The sequence below is a fragment of the Patella vulgata genome, chromosome 1 (assembly GCF_932274485.2).
Source record: "Patella vulgata chromosome 1, xgPatVulg1.2, whole genome shotgun sequence".
Classification (NCBI taxonomy): domain Eukaryota; kingdom Metazoa; phylum Mollusca; class Gastropoda; family Patellidae; genus Patella; species Patella vulgata.
This window is the reverse complement of record NC_065879.2, coordinates 74,258,205-74,278,737: the sequence shown is the minus strand read 5'-3', so window position 1 is coordinate 74,278,737 and position 20,533 is coordinate 74,258,205. Positions and strand designations below refer to the sequence as shown.

The window sequence follows — 20,533 nt, the reverse complement described above, 5'->3', positions numbered from 1 at the left end:
TGTTAATAAATGTCTAATTAATAATTTATATAACTCATTCACGGCCCAAAGAAAATCAAGCAATGGTCCGATTTATCTCTTGAATTATGCATCTTCGATATTTTTTGAAAAAATAAATTTTCAATTAAAATCAATTTATTTCGGGATTGAGCAGGGGACACTAGCTTGTTGCAGTATTTCAATGATGGTAAATTTACCTTCTTGCTTAAAATAAATGAAAAACAGTTTTATACCTTCGCAAACAAAATGAATAGTCTGCCATGCATAACCAGCTTTATTTTGCTAATTGCTTGAATAATGAGCAGTCACCAGGCATGATAAGTAGTTTTCTTTTTTCACAGACTGGACCAGGGGAGCTGGAATCATACTTTCGAGGGAATTTTCCATATGACTGACATCTCAAATGCATCAATTATTGACGATACAAGTAGATTCAAAACAGAGAAAAAGACCATCTTCCTTAGAAACCACTTGAGCATAATACTGTATTTTATCAAAAATATTATGTTGATGTTCTATCTTTCAAAGCATAATGTCCTAAGCATAATATTCTTGGTTTTGCTAAAATTAGGTACCTGTAAATGTTATAACAAGAATGATATCCATGCCTTAGTAAACATTCTAGCAACCAAAATGCCATTTCTTTTTCAGCAGATATTATACCTCATTTTAATAAACGTGATTCTAGTGTATGTACATTTAGCATATACAACTAATACATGTATTAGGAACAACATATTACAGATCAGATGAGAATAATCAAAAGATTCTGTGATCCGAAATGATTGGTAACATCAATCCTAGGTATTAATAGTTTTAAGTCCCTCTTGGTGTTCCAATCTCGTGGTTTTTCTCCGGGTCCTCTGGTTTCCTCCCACTGCTAAAGACCCCTACGCGCAAGCGAATTATTGAAATAAAATTAAACCATGTGTTAGTCCCGAAATGACCTAGTTTGTGTCAAGTGGACGTTAACTCCATTTCTCTCTCTCTCCCTCTTGGTGTCCCATAGTGATTCTGTCAAGGTAAAGTGTCTAGTTGATCAGATGGTAATAAAAACCCGACGTGCAGGTAAAAGAACCCAAGAGTTAGTTCATAATGTTTCCTAATGACAGAATAAAATATATTTGTATACAAAAAGGTCTGGGTATGGAGTAGAAAAATAAAATTGTTTTAGGCGTCATATATATTCTTTTCCTGTCATATATTGTCGTGGGTAAGATGCTGGCTTGCTAGCCTGGAGGTCACGTGTTTCATTCCTGCATTGGCTGAGAAAGTTCATCAGGATTTTCTGACATAGTTTCTCTTGTCAGTGGTGCAGGACGGAGGGCCTGACAAGGACAGCTGTCTAGTCATTTGGATGGGATGAAAAACCGAAGTCCAATGTACACATTGACATGCATTTGAAAGATCCCTTTGCAATTTGAATTCGATATATAAGAGTAGGCCATAGTGCTACTGTCAGGGCAAAATTTCCCTCATAGCACACCGTGTGGCATTAGCCCAGTCGGAGCAGAACAGTAGGACGTTAAATCCCATTTCATTTCCTTTTCCTGTCCTGACAGAAAAACAAGTTCTCAAGCAGTAACCCAAATCACTGTCCAAGCCAACCTGCCCTTTCGACCCCGACCCAACCTTTCTAACACTACTGCAAGAGGATTAACTATTTGTGTTTTAAATGTAATTGCGCACCCACCCCATCTCTCAGGATTAAGACTGTATCCTCATCAATTTATTTGTCAATTCTTTATAAACTTGAATTATGCCCAATCTTCATTTATTTATCATTTTTATACGCCCACATTGTACGGTTGTACGTGACAAGGAGTAGGGTGGCCTGTCCAACCTCGTGGTTTTTCTCCGAGTCCTCCGGTTTCCTCCCACTGCTAAAGACCCCTACGCGCAAGTGAATTATTGAAATAAAATTAAAACCATATGTTAGTCCCGAAATGACCTAGTTTGTGTCGAGTGGACGTTAAACCCCGTTTCTCTCTCTCTCTCTCTAACTGATTAGTCAAAAGCAAAAACCTGATCCAATTGGTTGGATCAGATTTGGAATTTGGAATCTGGAATTTGGAATCTGGAATCTAGTAATTTGGAACGGTATTTATCCGGCCCAGATAGGTAAACTAGAAGTAATTAGTTGTGTAAAATTATCAGTTATATAAATTCTAATTTGTTTAATTGAGGGGGGCTGCCAATTTGCTATTTTATCGGTAAGACATGAATTTGGAATTTCGCATTTGGAATTTGGAATGTGCCTTCTGGGCTTTCGTAGATAAACTAGTGGTCAGGTGACTGTGGCATCTGGTTAGATCTATTTATCTGGATGATCAATGCCTAAAATACCACCTCACTGCATTTCTGTTTTTTTTTTTTTTTAAATATTTCTGAGGGGGAGGGGGAGGGGGTAGGAGGGGACATACCCCTGGTTGAAGCGCGTGCCTTTGACTTTGCCCCTTAACCTTGAACTTTTCCCTAGCTTTGCCCCTCCAACCACCGCGGCTCGCACTCTCCTTCATTCTAGTTCGTGCTTATGTTGGGACTGTTATGGATTGTAACTGAAGTAAATTCAAAGTTTGAAAGTATAATTACAGTACATCCCAATACATACGCACTTCAAGCCTCGGTGTTTCGAGCCAAGTGATGGTACTATAGTTCCATCTTGCAAAGCCCGCGGATGCAGATCAGATCGGGCTTTCAATAAGCAAACCTGGCAAACAACTACAATAAAGCATAATCTTATCTGACAGTGACACGGGTACAAACCACCTTCTTTAAATCGAAACGATAATAACTGGCTTTATCCGGCATTTAAAATTTGACATCTTACATTTATGTCGTGTAGAACAGCCATGTTCCTGAAGCAACGAACGCGAATTTTATAACAGAGATGCACGGAGGACTAATGCGCTGTACTGACAACGCCGATGCGTTTTATTGACAATATGTGTAGTTTTAATGGCCAGAGCGAGAAATTAAAGTAATATAATGATATTGTACAAATGCGATCGCACGAGTGCAATATCTGTATATTACGCAATGTCTTGAATTGCACGAGACCATTAAACAAGTTAAAATACAGACACTATCCAGCACGTGCATTTCAATGAAATACGCCACGCGCGTCAAATATTGCAACTAGTATAATAATGTACGCTTGGCACATTGCCCCGTACCATTATTTGAATTAATAAAAATACGCCAACATCAAAGGATAGCGTCGCATCTGTATTTTAATTGCAGATAAAGGAAAGTTGTTTTACTAAATTGCGCTTTGTATCTTTAATAAGTCCTATAGTATAAAATTAATTTATTTTTAAGATACGTTAAGTACATAAACGAAATCAGGTTTGCCAGTTCAAACTAAAGGCACCCAATCGCAGGGCCGTAACTAGACAACAAATCTTACCTCTCAACCCTCCGTCAAACACATCAGTATATCTCAACGTTTTTAGCTACGTTCTCGTTGCTAGGCCGTAACTAGCTTAGAGCAACGAGGGGGGGGGGGGGTGTTCTCAGGGGTGTTATTGACGGACAATGTATATCTAGTTACGGGCCTGCCCAATCGTAGCTAAAAAAAGGGCACACCAGTATACCTCAACGTTTTTAGCTACGTTCTCGTAGCTATTCTTGTGGGTGTTTCTGCTTAATTCGATACCTGGTTCGGCTCGGTATCTCATATCTTTTTTAGTTATCAAAAAAGTGACCGTAGCCAGTAAAAGCGTTACTCAACAGATTTAAGTAAATCTGATAATAATAAGTACAAAAGACAACTATCTAAACAAATACATGATGTTTCGTAGAGGCAATTTAAAAAAAGGATCCAGAAGCATCATAACAAATCAATTCTAGACTCTTATAAAGTAGAGTCCGTAATTCGGTAGATGTAGATATGAAAACAGGAAATCAAATATAGATACTTCGACTTCACTCGAATCCCTTTCACATTGAACTAAGTCAAGGGGGTACTTGGTAATTAAACCACGAGAAGTGTGAGTTTGGGGTGGGGTGCCTTTAAAAAAGAAAATACAAAAAAAACAACAAAAAAAACACACAACTAAATACGAGGCGAAAGTCGCTGTACATATTCATTCCGGTAGCACGATTTACCGAAATCATGCATGTATTACAGGTAAAGTCCATGAGCACCTTAATTATAATCAAAGAAAACTGAGAGAGAGAGAGAGAGAGAGAGAGAGAGAGAGAACTAGGTTTCACGTCCACTCCCACTCGACACAAACTAGGTCATTTGGGACTAACAAACGGTTCAATTTTAACGTCCACTCGACACAAACTAGGTCATTTTGGGACTAACAAATGGTTCATTTTTTTTTCAATAATTCGCTTGCGCGTAGTAGGGATCTTTAGCAGTGGGAGGAAACTGGGACCCGGAAAAACCCACGAGGTTGGACAGGCAACCCCACTACTTGTCACGTACAACCGGGGGAACGAAACCACGCCAGGTGACTCAATGACAGAGCTTAGGATACAACGCGCACTCGCTAACCAATCGCCACCCCAATCAAAGAAAAGGTAAAACGGTAATAGTGTTTGTTCGTAGCTCTAAACTCTTTGTAAAATATATGTTGCATCTGTTTATACGAACATTGGAAAATATTTCAGTTAAAACAATATAATTGACCATTTAAGTCAAAAGTTTTGTAACCGAAAAAATTTATTTGACAGTCTAAACACAACCCACGTGTGGCATGTTTACCGAGTACTAAAAATAGACACAAGCTAAACACTGATTGGATTAAATATCGGAAGTCCCTCATTATCACCGTCATGCGTAGAAAGATGAAAATGAAATAGATTCTCAAATATTCAGAGATGACTCAATTAAAGAGGAATTTTCTTTCAAATTCAACAATTGTAAACATTCAGGACTTTCATTAATGTTTGAATAAGACCGTCGACGTTTTGTACTAGGTGTTTTCAAAGCCGATTGACACTAAACTGTGGCAGTCGCAAGGAGTGGAATAGTTAATTGAGTCGGTGCAAGAATGTCTGATTTTTATTTATGAATGACTGACAAGAGAAATTGAAATGAAATAACATCGGTTTAATAATTGGGAATACACTTTATTAATTAACTATCCAGTAAGCATCATGGATACTTCACAAGATGCTGCTAGTTTGAGTGATAACGACATAATAGAAATTGTTCCGCTTGAAGAATATGATACTAAAACGGTAAGTAATAAATAAATAAAACACATCTTTGGACTGGAGAATTCATCGAATGATGATTGACATTCAGACATTGTTTCATAAAATTCATCATAATAATCTAGACTTCTGACAGTCTAAAATATTTAATTGAACCAATAACATTTTCTTTCTGAATTGACTTATATAAAAATGACTATAGTATTGTTATGTAAAGTAACATGTTGAAATGCATCAAATTGATCATTTCTAAATTCTATGATTTACCACAGTTTATTGCAAATAGTAAGCTTATATTTATTTAATAATTGGTATATATAGGTAAGTTTTAAATAAATGATGTTTGTTAGAGATACAATGTAATAAATTTGTATACATGTAGGCTACAGAAAGTACCGGTACTGTACATTCAACTACATTGTACATGTAGTCTGAGATGATTATTATTAATATAGAAAGTCAAAGATCAGATTATCCACTTGTGACATCACATAACATTATCAGTTGATATTGTACATGTACATGTATGTACCTGGTACCAAATGTAACAAACATTCCTTATCTATATCTATAGGTAGAACATCCATAGATAGGATGTCCAAATTAAGCTTAATCATTTTATTGCCTGACAGTGGATAATAGTAGTATAAGTAGTACCTTCTGTTCATTGATCTTCATCCATAAGCTTACTAATCTAATTAGTTTTATACACCGATAGTCTACATCACCAACACTGTGGATGTGGACAAGAGCAACACACCTGGTACATGTTGGTCTACCATACATTATGCATTTACATAATAGTTATGTCCACAACTAATACTTGACTCTTACACAACTAATGGTTAAGTTGTCCACAACCAATACTTGACTCATACACACTTCAATTGTATGGAAGAAATACATGCAGCTAGTACTTGTTGACTGTATTGTTAGTTGACATAAGATCGAATCACCAATGTTTTTGTATTAGAATTATTCGTATTGTTTGTTAATAACATGTATGTGGAAAAAATTAATTTTACGTCTTGATTGTTTTGATGTTAGATCGGCATTATGATTTTAGGTTTTTTTTTTTTAGTAGTCTGCATTACTGAAGTATAGGCTACATGTACTTGTATCGTTTGTTAATTGGCGTTATGATTTTAGCATTTTTAAAATATGGGAATTATATCAACTGGGGGAAATAAGTGTATTGGGACTTTTAAAGGATGTGGGTCGTTTGTTAGCTGTGTAGGAATGAATGTGTCTTGACAGGAAGTTAAAAAAAACCTTTCAATTTGTCATCATTTGACATTCACTATTTAGTTACTCTGTCATGTTCAAATTAAATTATGTAGACTGTACCAATATTGCAGAACCATATTATTATAAACATTACATGCAACTATCAGTGCTTGGGTCTTTGGTAATTCCATGTAGGAGAGTGAATTTCACTATGGATATGATATTCAAAATTTTGATAATGCCTCTAGTCTTTAAGGCACGATTACTAAAAACTCCCATACTGTTGACATGAGATTGCTAACTGACTGAAACCCTACCTACATGTACATGTACATACTACACGTACATGTATGCGATGTCTTATGTGGCAAAGTTGTGAAAACGATTTGAATTAGGGGAGGTACATTTGGGGCCCGGCACCTCTGAAATATTTTTCTGGAAGCTGGTTACATGTAAATGGACAAATTTTTATGACAAATGGTACAATTTAATAATTTAGTTTAGAAATGTCTCATTTGCCAAATTTATGCTGATATAGGTAGGATGATAGATTGATGAGCAATACTGGTTGTCAATTTGTATTTTAAAGCAATCTGATTAAAACACAGATCCTAACATGGCTAGGGTGACCCATGTACTCACAGAAATACAGTCCACCGCTGATAGTTCGAGACTACCACTGAAGCGTGCACATTCGCTGTGCCGAGACCAACTTTCTGACAGTATTATACTATAAATAGCCATGGTACGTGCAATTCTCTACAAATCTATCAACTATTACAGCCGTAAAAAAATTATTGTTGACGATTTTGAATAGCAGTAAAATTAAGCTTCTTGGTTATTACAGCAGATTTAGAAATTACGTTCGTTTCATTTTTTAAATCGCTTTATCATTAACTGTACCGTTAAGAGCGGCATCTTTTGGTTTAGTACAAATAATATCTCTGAATCACTCGGGTTAGACAGGAACATGATACTAGCAGTAGTTTCATTTTACTTTTACAAGCTTCTTAAAACGATTGTTGAGCTATCTAACATGCTTTTTTCTAAATTCAATTTCTTGTTCTAGCTTTCTGTTATGTTTCGTAAAAAAGTAGTCTTGATTATCCCGACCTGTCAATCAGACGTAGAAAGGTCGATAGACTGGTTAAGCGAGACTAATTTCAAAACAAGGGCACGTAACCTATCTTTTACTCAAAAGTGTCTGGATGTTATGGACGACTCTTGGAACCAGTTTTCAGTCTATTATTTATGTATTGTTTAATGGTCGAGAGCGAGACATTAAGTAATATATTGTAACAACATGAGGGCCGTAAACAACTTAAAATACAGACACTTGCACGTGCTTTGCAATGAAATACGTCACTCGAGTTCAATATTTTACCAAGTTACGCTTGGCACATTGCCCGTACGATTATTTGAAATAATGGTACTCCAACATCAAAGGATGACGTCACATCTGTATTTTAAACATGATTAATGGTCATAGCTTATTAAGTACAACATGATCGTTTATTTAGTGACTATAATTGTGTGAAACTGATTTGAGGCTTGGCATATATATAAATATTGTGGCGTAATTGTCGAGATATATGGAGATATTTATTTATGGTGGGTCACCCTAACATGGCAAGCTTACATGTATAATCCACTCTCTAGACCATCAGATGGCACAGATTTAAATAGGTTAAAATATGATTGCCATTTAATGATTTAATTTAAAAATGAAGAAGCAAGGCTGAGTCTTGATTAACAATTAACAGTGATAACATCGTTCAGAATTAAGTAATTTGTAGGAAAATTTCAATACATGTATATTAATTTTGAATTATCTATTTTGGAACTATTATGAAAGAACGGCCAGCTCTTTATCTGAATCTTACATAATGCATCTGTTACTTTAAAGTAGCTAAGTCTCTAACTCAATATCATCCAAATTCTTCGACATTGAAGACACAAATTATTTGTCTATTTAAATCAACATTGGTGTTGTGATCTTAGCGGAAAAAGGTGGGCTTCTGATATCCAATATTTAAGACAAAATAAACATTTTACCATTGGTACACGAATCGTGTACCATAATGCGTTTCAGCGTCATTTGTAACAAGGGGGTCGAAGAACGAGGCTAGACATATTCCATAAGTCATGTCAAACGGTGACGCTATATTCTTATCTGGAGAGCATGCGCAATAAATAATTTCGGTGTAGACTGGTATAACCAGACTCTGGAAATAGCCATTCGATTGAGATTTCTGGCGTATTGCGCTGAACTTAACTGATTAGAAATTACAGTACAAGTAAAAACAGAAACGATTGAATGTATATCAGTTTATATACATTCATATTACATTATATGCGTTGTGACGCATTTGTGTCAATTTCTAGGTCCCAAATATTAGCGACTTAGCTCCTTTAAGTTACCGGTACATGTTAAACAAGTTGACTCTATAGTAATAAGTATTAGTCTTCCCGATTGTTACTGAATACATTAGAAAAACTTGTACTTAATTATAAACATGTGTATGCTCCAACGAATATTCAAGTATTTTATTTAAACCCTTTCTTTTGGAATTTGGATAAACCAATGACAAACATGACCAAAATTATGTCAATTCAAATCAACATTGATGTTGTGATCTTACCGGGAAAAGGTAGGCTTCTAATATCCAATATTTAAGACAAATTAAACATTTTACCATTGGTACACGAATCGTGTACCATAGTGCGTTTCAGCGTCATTTGTAACAAGTGACCAGGAAAAACGAGGCTAGACATATTGCACAACTCATGTCAAACGGTGACGCCATATCTCATCTGGAGAGCATGCACAATAGACTGGAATAACCAGATGCTAAAAATTGCCAGTCGGTTGAGACTCATGCCGTATTTCACTGGACATAACTGATTTGAAATTAAAGTTAAAAGGGAAACAATTGAATGTTAATCAGTTTATATACAATCAGATTACATTATTATATGCGTTACGACCCATTTTGGTCAATTTCTAGGTCCCAAATATTAGCGACTTAGCTCCTTTAAGTTCTTTCAGTACTTTCAGTACTTAGTACTGGTTTGCGGTAGGAAATGTTCCATATTCTAAGTTTGTGGCAGGTAGACTGGGCAGGTGAAGAAACCAAAGTTAAGACCTGCTCAGTCCATGAAATTAAAAAAAATATATACATGTACATATACAAATGTACATGTATCTAAAATAATGCTATTGAAAATCAGGGATAAGAATATGATAAGTTAGATGTATACTTGTAAAGTATTTATTATTCATTGTTCTTTTAAAGAATTAGCCTGTACTTGATATTATGCATGATTAAGAGATGTTGCTACATGTAGTTCTAACTTTATTGATGTACACATACCATAACATACAAGTATTGGTACTTAAAAATGTGAATTGTGATAAAATCAATTAATTGATTGTGTTAGCTAAAGACTTGATAAAAGAATACAGCCTCAAATAGAAATACTCTATCCATAGGCTGCAAGAAAATTGATTATGTTTCACTGTGAATTTTCTCTAATGAATCTGTTGCTAAACATTATGATTGTCATCAGTGGAACCTACATGTACATGTCAGAGTGCTAAATGATTTTATAAGGCATTTCCTTTGAACTGAAAAAGCTTCTGATCTTTTTTAAGTACATGTAGTGTCTTTAGACTGTTATGTACATGTACATCTCCTTCCCATGGTTCATGTACATGTACCGGCATCGCAAACCTATCTACATTTATGTAACCCGTTGAAGTTAAATTTGTGTCCAAAATACATGTACAGGTAATACCATCTAGGACCTTTGAAGAGCTCTACATGAGAGTCAAGTTGGCCTACATCATATTTAATTCACTTGTTTATTTTAAAGTCTTATTGAACATTTGAAATTAAATGAAAGTTACCCTTACACGATAGTGTGATGTGGCCTTACTCACTGTATGATTTGCAATGAGAATATTGACTTGTACAGCTACAGCCAGTAGTAGACTGTATTATAGAGATGTCAGGTCGTTTACATTAATCAATATCTAAATAATATACATAATACATTGTATTGTATAGATATATAAATGGCACAGTTTGTTATACACTGGTGAAAAATCACTTATAATTTTATATTTAGGAATGTGAATAATGATGATAAACCTATATGCAGAGTCAATCAATCTTGATTCTGGATCGAAGTCTAGACATTACATAAAGTACATGTACATACATGTACATGTACCGGTAGTAAGGATGATAAAGTTTTTTCCACAACTAAAGGATGAAATAACTCCTGAAAGAAAGCTGAAAGTTATAAACATTTGAACAATATGGCCTGTACATGGGATCCCACAGATATGTACATATATATCTGTGAAAGAATTAAAAACAGATGATGAGATAGACCCCAGTTCAGAACCAAAAGAGTTTAGAATGACCCCAGTCTGATTGACATGGTTTATGTTATTGATTCAATGATTGCAGTGAAATCAAAACTGAAAAAACATAATTTTGACATTTATTTGTCATAATGATATATATTTTGGCTGTTGCATATACATGTATTTTTAACAATGTTATCTTGTCGGTTTAATATATTAAAGGGATTAAAACTTCTTACAGAGGTTTACAGCAGAGGGGTAAATCGAGTCTGACTTTTAAAGTCTTACCAATGACCCGACTTGAACTACATGTATTTATTGCGACCCGAGACTCAACTCGGCAGTTGTGGCGACTGTGCACTTGAGAGAGAGCTTAGGATTTGAGTCGTGACAAGGGAGCATAACTCATATTTAGCTTATTCGCCATGAATTGCTGACTCATTTGATGAACTGGCGACTTGAACTTTGCGAAGACTTGGGAATTGACTCAACTCAGTGCCAATGTCCGGCGGTTCGCGACTTGGTACTGGAGGGCCCAAGACTTGTTGTCACTTCTGGTTTACAGTTTATGTGACTGATATTTTACAACCTATATCCAGTTTATTCAACAAAGCATGGATAGAAGAATACAGTTGTAACACACCTCGTAGCATAGAGGGTATGGTTCGATCCACACCAGGCACATTAGTTCGATGTGTGGGTCGGGGGGGGGGGGCAAAAGAAGCACTTTTGGTTAACCGCATTGATTACAAGTCTTTAATTTGTTGGGGGACAACAAAAGGATACACGGAACATGAAACAATTTTATTTTTCCGACAAAGCAATAGCAACTGTTATCTTGTTTATGGGTAATTTTATGATTTTTTGTGTGGCAGGGCATAGCAGGTGGCTGATTGGTCTTAAAAGTCAGCTACATGTAAATGTACTGAAGAATAACTTGTCTAGTGATTTTTTTTATTTATATGTAATTGTTTAGGTGTGCATTCATGTATGTATAGTGCTGTCTAAAGAATATGGTTAGCCCTTATTTTAGTTAAAATTTAAATAAGGAACACTGCTACAAATGTACATGTATTAGACTTCTGGAACATTGAAGCTTTAATGTAGTTGAAGGGGAGTTGCGTATATTCTAACACTTTCAAGTGAATGTTTTGAGTTGTCAATGAAACTTGAGTTGAATGTGAGAATAAAAGTAAATATAGTTTAGAGATGGAGAGATGTGTAGAGAAAAAATAAACACTGTTCTAGAAAACTCTACTCTAGACATAGTTGTGATGTACATTCTACTTGTATAAAAACAGCGCTAGCCATGACCATGTTAGGTAATAGATATTACAAACATGTCTACCCTCAGTTTATTTTAACATATAAGCTTATATAAACAATATTCACTAGCCCTACTACCATGTTACATGTATGTGTTTAATATGATGTACCAGTTTTCATTTGTCCACATGGCGGGGTTCATGGGTTGGGTGGCCAAAAGGTTTAACATGGCCTGTCATTGAGTCAAGTGGGATGGTTTTGATATATTCCCTGCTTGTATGTGACAAGGAATAGGGTTTCCTGTCCAACCTCGTGGGTTTTTCTCAAGGTCGCCTAGTTTCCTCTCATAACTCAAGAGAATCGAATTATTGAAATAAAATTGAAGCATATGTTATTGTTTTTCTCTATAGTGCAGAACAGTAGGATGTTTGATTATTTTATAACATCAGAGATTTAGAATTGCATGGTGATGTTAGTGTAGGTGATAAGTGTTTTAAATAATCAGTCTTATCACCCATTTCAGAGAGGGGCATGGCCTCTGGTTTCTATTTTTGATATATACATGTAGTTATTATCACCATGATCATTATCAATACTTCATTCAAAATTAAACCATGAAGATAAATTTGTCAGTAATCACACAACATCCAAATTTTGTATTTGTTGTAGACTGTCAATATTGTGGTCTTGAGCTAAGTTTACCAATTGGAGAAATTCCACCGACTTCTAATATTATTACTTTGGCAATCGGGGATAGTGACTGCCAAAATATACACAGCTGATCACATGCATGTACTCCACTTTCATTTTTAAAAAAAATAATCTCTTTCACATTTTTATGCATCCATGAAACATTCATCTTATTTACATTAATCTGCCCCTCACATTAGCCTGGTTTGTCAAGAAAAGTACATGTAGGATTTTAGTGTAAACCTCATTTCATTTCCTTACATGTAGTAATGTTGTATTTATCAAATTTTACTGATATTTCAATCATTGATAGTAATAATAATTAATAATATCCCCAAACGTATCTAGAAACAATTTTATAGATTTGAATCTCTAGAGGATCAATGGTTGACTGATCACAATCATGCACAGAACTTAGTACCTGGTACCCAGAATGTAGTTCTATATGTACTGTACTAAAGATAGTATGTATAGTATTTTTGTAGTTATACTGAAAGTACTCATATCTGTTTACTGTGTTATTTACCTCACTATGTAAATAAAGCAACTATAAAGTGGTTGGGGAGTGATTTTGTTAGTTAATAGTTTGTAAGTTATTCACAGCTTGTCTTGTATCTTCAAGTGTGAAACCTCTATTCTCTTAATTACAGACTGTATCATAGATAGACATCTATAGAATGTTACTCAGGCTTAAAAAAAAAAAGGTCACCACAGAATTTTTATACGCCTACATTTCATGTGTAAAATTATCATCAACCATGTCCATGTCAGTTCGTCCACAGTTTTTGTAAGCTCTCCTAATGTTAAAGTTTTAAAGATTTGTTTTGAACTCACTGGGTATTGCATTGTTAAGCTAATAATTGTACCGGTATTAAGAAATGAAAAGTAAAAAGATAGTTATGTTAACAAAATAATAAATAGAACTCTTGTAACCTTTAAAAATTTGATTATGCAAATACATATGAAATAAGTATTATAATGCAATCAGGGGAGGTAACTCCTTATTGAATACTATATATTATTATATGGATGCAGACCACCAATTCAAATTTGTGTATCTCAAAATTTCAATGGTCAATCCCATACAAGCTTTGGAGCAAGACATGATGACCATACGTTGCTCTGTATGGTGGAGAGTTTTCATCCCCCAAAAAATTTGATGTTAGTTGGGGATAATTGGTGGTCTGCCTCCAGATTAAGGTTGTGTACCATGGTAATACGTAGTGTGCATCTCATATGTACATGAAAATAGATAATTCTTTTGTTGATAATTTTTGAAAAAATTTATAAATTACTTTCATTGACATTGCAGTGAAGAGCTGAAAAGAAGAAATACATGTATTAAAATTGCATGCCCGCTTTGACTTCGGTCAAAAACAAAATTGTCTAATTTTTTTTTATTGCCATTGGATTTTATATTTTGTTTTGTTTTGTGAGACCGAGATGACAATCTGTCTTTGTTAAAATAAATTTATGTCTATGGATTAACCCAATGTTCAGATATACATGTACATGATACCGGTTTTGTTTTCCACTATCCAACACCGTTAGCCCAAAATGAAATACATGTATTACTAATAAACAAGTTTACTTGTTTCTTCCAAATAACAATTTAATTGAATTGAGCTTGTCCTGTCACTAATTAAAATAATGCATCAGATCAGTCCATTAAATTTTGGTCTAACCAGACTGGTTTTAGCTCCTTTTAAGTATATTTTTAATGGGAATATCACTTTAAAAGATGAGATTCTGTTATATTTGGGTCATTGTAATGTAATAAAGGTGTTTCAGAACATACCTGTTTGTGTTGTTATAGTGTAAACATAAACTTTGATCAAAATATTATTGTAAATATTTATCTTTGTATTTTGTATTCTTTCATATATACTGGGTAGTCTTACCCAACTGTAACAACTTCTTTGATGATATTTCCTTTCATCTTTTTGTCAAGATGTCCAAACTTTCACTAACCATCAAACTAATGACATGTTAAAGTGACACAATAAGACAGATCTGACAAGAAGAGATGCTTCTCCTTTTTAGAAATACTATTTTCCATTATTGGTCATTTTAAGTTTAGAGGTCTTCTTCCAAAGTACAATTAATAATTAATACTCACTTTTAGCAAACTTCAAGAGCCGTAAATAGTAAATTTGTTAATTTCTTATATTAAACCATTTCAATAAATTTGCCTGGGACACTCCATATTGTTACATACTACTCTTAAATATCTTGGGTTCGAATCCTGGTATGAGTCAAGAACAGGCTTTGAGATTTTTAAAACTTGTTAACGGGAACTACATGTAACTACAGGTAGGAATAAGGGGCTAACATATTCATAGTTGAATAGATTGAACTAAAAACTTAAGATCTACATGAGGTCAGATAATGTTGTACATTGGTGAAAGACTTTTGTTTCTCCACTGTGAAAGAGTTTGAAGTGTAGAACAAGTATATTATTGTAAGAGATTTAACTTTTAAGTTGACGGTTCACTGATTTGATATAATGTATTTAGTACAACATTCAGAACATATCAGTCAGCAGTTTTTATATAACGATATTTCATTCATATTCACTCATCTCTAAATTCAGGCTAACCAAACAATAGAGCCACACGATCATAGAATTTTGTACTTGACTTCATTTTTGTTCAATAATTCTTTCGAAATGATTTCTAATGAATGATGTGCCTGAATTTTTTATTATTTTTTTGATTCAGAAAAGTGTGGTTTGAATAAGTCTTTATTATCTTCTGAATGGTGATAATAGTTAGTTTATTATTTTATAGCTATAAAAAGCACTGACAAAATGTCACCATTTTAGATAATAATATAATACATGTGCAAGCCAGAGTGATCACCTGTATACAAAAATATATATGTGCTATTTTTGAAACTGGTTTAAAGACTGTTCTTACTACAGTATGTAAATGCAATTAAGTAGGGTTGTAATAAGACAAAGCAGAATTTGGGGTAAAAAAAAAAATCTTCATTTGCATTGGATTTTATATGTTGATAATCTTCTTTGGAAATTTTACATCTTTTAATAATCTGAACATGTATACATAAATGTACAGTGGGCAAATTTTACAGACTGCACTGTAAGAAAACAGAAATTTGGAAATTTTACATCTTTTAATAATCTGAACATGTACATGTATACATAAATGTACAGTGGGGAAATTTTACAGACTGCACTGTAAGAAAACAGAAATTATCTCACTTCTCTGACATCACTTATTAAAGATGACTTCCCACGTACAAACTGTGATTTGGTAATATATTTGGACTAAAAACATATTCAAATCTAATTTATCTATCAAACGTTTGCTTAAATCACTCTCAAAGACTTTTAAACCAGCTCATGCCATAGAAATGTATTGTTTGTCATGTAACTTGATTGAGGAAGGGCCCATTTACTGTTTGTATTTTGACGTTACTTGTTGTCCATTTACCATACATATCGAAGCCTAAGTAAATTCTTGGATTATCTTCTGCCAACCTCTTTTCTGTTGTTTAATCGCAGAGTCGGATGTACGTGTAAACCCCTCACTGTTCCCACAATGGCTAACTATTCGATCAAGAAATAACAAGCGCTCCCGAAGTCAATCTAGCAGACAATAAGCCATTGGGTTGCCAGTTAGTGATACCCTGATATTTTTGCCCAGTGCTTGCCCCTGGGTGTTTTTCAGGGAATCCAATATTTTTATAGTAGATTGGGTGACTCTACTTTCCATACCCAATTTGCCATACTTATAATTTTATTGGAAATAACCACACAATAAATACTTTCGTGGGAATGTATCTTTAATAGTATTAGGAGTTAAAGTGGTATAATTCCCTCTTACATGTATACATACAGCATATTTGTTTGTCTTGTTATGAGATCAAAGGATGGTACCATACTCCATAAGCTTGTATTTAATATGTATACAGCGCATTATGTATTAATAAATGGTGTTATGATTATTAATACATTTAAGTATATTAATATTACACTATTTGTATTGCAAATTATTGTTTTAAACCTAGCTTAACCTGATCTGCTTTATATTATACACAAGTAACCAAGCTGATTGATATATTCATAAAAATACTGTTTTATAGACAGGTGACAATAACAGTATATATAACATATATAGTAGGGACTAGTTCTTCTTTTAATGTAAACAATAACCATCACTTTTCATACTCCATCATCCATCATACACTCTAACCTTTATTTACATCTTTATATCTACTCATGTATGACGACATGTCGTATAGAATTGTCAGTTGATGAACCTGTCTATACAGATGGCCTTTTAAAACCAGTTTAAGGAGATTGCCAGATGAAGATTATAAAGGGACTATTTAGTAGATAATCTTCAACCAGTAGATAAAAGTAGTGAACTTTGTGTATAAAAGGTTGTGTACCGGTAGCTTGTAGATAGAAGTCAGATGCAGTTGACAATGAAGGCTTCTTTAGAAAAATACAAACTTATGCAGAATTTAAGATGTAATAAGAGTACTAGTGTGTAGTCCCGTTTGTTTCATTTTTTAGATTATTATTTTGATAAATCTGCTGAATCTTAGTGAGAATGTTGTCATCCCGGAGGCCACTCCAGATAAATCTTACTCTTAGTGCACTGTAGATTAAAGTTGACAGGGGTGTGCCATTGTGATGCATTGACGTCCAATTATAAAGGAATAACAATCAACTTAATTGTAATAAAATGTATGTTGATGAAGAAACTACATGTCACCTAAGCAAAAGTGCTAATGTTATAAAGCTGTAAAGTCCTGTGGAATAAGAATTATTGAGTGTACTGTGTAAGTTCTAGGATATCATTTTGATCTACAAATATGCACATGTATAAACATACATTGAATATAGACTTCCAGCTATGAAAACTTGAAATGCAGTCAGGATTTATAATGTGACAAACTTTATATTGGATAATGTTTTATGTTGTCAGGATTTATAAGAAGTTGATTGAAGAAACTGTGTGGTTTAAAAATAGATTTTGAAAGTTTTGAGTATCAAAAGGATATTGTTAGAGAATGTGGTTGAGAAAATGGTGGATCATATAATAATGGTGGTTAATTTTTAACAAAAACATATCAAAATTTATGTAAGCTTAAATGTTAAAAGATGAGTAAGGTCTTTTAACACAAACGGATGACAATACGATATAAGACTCAGGCACAATATTCTTGACTAAAGGACAGATATAGACAGATGTAGTCCATACACATTCAAAAGTACATGCAGTCTTATCAAAAAGCATATTGGTTAAAAAAGTTTGAAACTTCTCAGACAGGGTATGACCTAGTGCTGGGTATTGCAACTGCAATCATGATACGATACATATTGCAATGCAGTTGCTACAATATGATTTGTATCATAATTCATGACCAGGTCAATACATGTATTAACCACGACAACAACAGCAAAATAAATAATTGATATTTTTATGGCGAGAATTTTTGTCCTGCCGAAGTCAAAGAAATAAAATTGCTTTTATCACAATATTCATATGGATCAAAATAAAGACCCAAAAACCCCAAAACATTCATTAATTCTGGAATAAAAAGTTAAAGATACATTATGGGAGATAAGATAAAGAGATGGCAGTTCTTGCTATAATTGTTAAAAACTAGATAGTGTAAAGGTAATTTGCTGAAAATTTCAGTCAAATTGATCCACTATGAGCCGAGAAAGAAGCGGGTGAAATTTTTGCATAGTCTCTGTCATCATTACTAAAATCCTTTATATAAACAGCATAGTCTCGATTATCCACTTTTTCTGATTTGATTATCAACGGCCGTTAGCGGCATATAGGAATATAATCCAGCCAACATCGAAGGCTAGCCTTGACATCGAGAGTTTATTATGGTCTGGATAAGTTAATTAATGTCTAATTGATAATTTAGATAACATTTCAGGCCTAAAGAAAGACATGTAATAAGCAGATTTTGCTCTTGCATAATGCATGTTTAACTCTTTTAGAAACATAAATTAGTATCACCAAAATAAACAATAAACAACTTTCTAGACAAAATACGTACGTTCTTATTTGATTCTTTTCTATTTGCCTAGGTATTAAAATTTGTTAAAATTGAAAATAAAACCACATCTCCAGGAAACAAATTATTATTTTGCTTGGGTTTATAAAAAAATGTGTTACATTTGTAAGTTTTCCGATACATGTAGGTCTTCCTAAACATGGTTTCATGTAGGAAATGTAGACGTGTAAAAAAGGAGTGTACAATGTTTATTTTGAAATACATTAACTGAATTTTAATGAAGGTTAAAAGATTTAAGGTTTAATTTACACTGAAGCTACAAAAAGTAAAATATTTGAATTTTTTTGATCGACTGCCTTGGTTTGTGTAACACATTACCAGGTAAACTAGATATTTTGCATAATTCACAGGTTGGTGAATCTAAATATAGATTACAACTATTAGATGTACTTATTTATATATTCAGTACGTTAGTAATCTATGTAAGGTATATGTTGATGATTAAGCTAATTTACGATCCATGGAATGAAATGGTTTAAATTTTTAAAACAAGGTTGAAACTAAAATGACAAGAATTTGTTGCAGTCTTAAGGCAGACTCTATGACCTCAAAAAAGGGCCATACAATTTCAAATTGTTAAAAATATAATATGATCTTGATTGTAGGAATTGTATTTGATATGCCTGTACAGAATATTAGGCTATATCTAGAGGTTAAAGATTATAAAAAACACTGAATGAAATGAAGATATGAATGAAAACAGTGTTTGTATTGAATAAAGTCTATGTAAATACATATATATAAAACATGAAACTATTGTTATTATATATGGACCACACTTATTCAATATCCTATTCTTGGGGATAGATTTATTCTTTTTGAGGTGCAGACTTGTCAGATGTCAACGAGTTCATGTACTTTTTCATTCAATGAAGCGTAAATAAGAGAATTATTTAATGTAAAGTAATGTTAACCCTTTATTATTTACTTTTAATACAGATGTAAATTACTATTACAGATTGATGTCTTAAATTAAATTCCTATGTATATTGTATAAACCTAGGTTATATCTGAACACATCCAATTATCAACAAAGGTAGATTGTCAACCCAAGTAAAATATATAAAATTCCATGAAATTGACAATTTAATTTTGACCCAAATCAAAGATATCTGGATATTTTAATTTTATTTCAGCTCATTACTTAAAAAAATTTGATAAACTTACCAGATACCAGGGGTATGAACTTTAGAAAATTGGTTATAATTTTAAAAATATTTAAGATTTTAGATTTGAATGTGGTTAAACATATAAATATACTATTCAAAAAAAGTAGGGGATATTTGATTTTGGGGGCATAATACTAAAATATGCAAATGACTACGAAAAAAGTCACTATAGAACCTAACAGAAGAAACATTTCCAGTTACATGTGACGCCCAAACGCACCAATAGCTACCGCATGGAATGCAGGTGATGCTTGGGATCATCATGGGGGTCCAACCCAAGATTTGCACGACTCTGACTTTGAATGTTACAGTCATTGTGGCATTGAATTCCAGGGTGGAAACATCAGTTGAATTGTTTTAGTGACCAGAAAACAAATTTTGATATGCGTCGGCTTACCCAAAATGAAAGGTTACGTGCCCTTGGCATGCTACAGATCGGCACAACACAGGCGGTTGTGGCGCGGACGATGAATGTTTCTCAGTCTGTCATAAGCAGGCTATGGTCCAGATACCGTGATACACAATCTGTACAGGACAGACCACGCTCAGGTCGACCAAGGGCGAC

At 33.7% G+C, this 20,533-nt stretch overlaps 1 protein-coding gene across 1 annotated transcript in view; it reads left to right on the top strand.

Annotated features, from left to right (window-relative positions):
* Positions 1 to 4,795: 4,795 nt before the first annotated feature.
* LOC126811629 (calmodulin-regulated spectrin-associated protein 1) overlaps positions 4,796 to 20,533 on the top strand; it is a 54,894-nt gene continuing 39,156 nt past the window's right edge. The window contains exon 1 of the mRNA XM_050537445.1: positions 4,796 to 5,196. Coding sequence (XP_050393402.1) covers positions 5,113 to 5,196 — 84 coding nt within the window. The 5' untranslated portion in view covers positions 4,796 to 5,112. The remainder of the gene's footprint in view (positions 5,197 to 20,533) is intronic.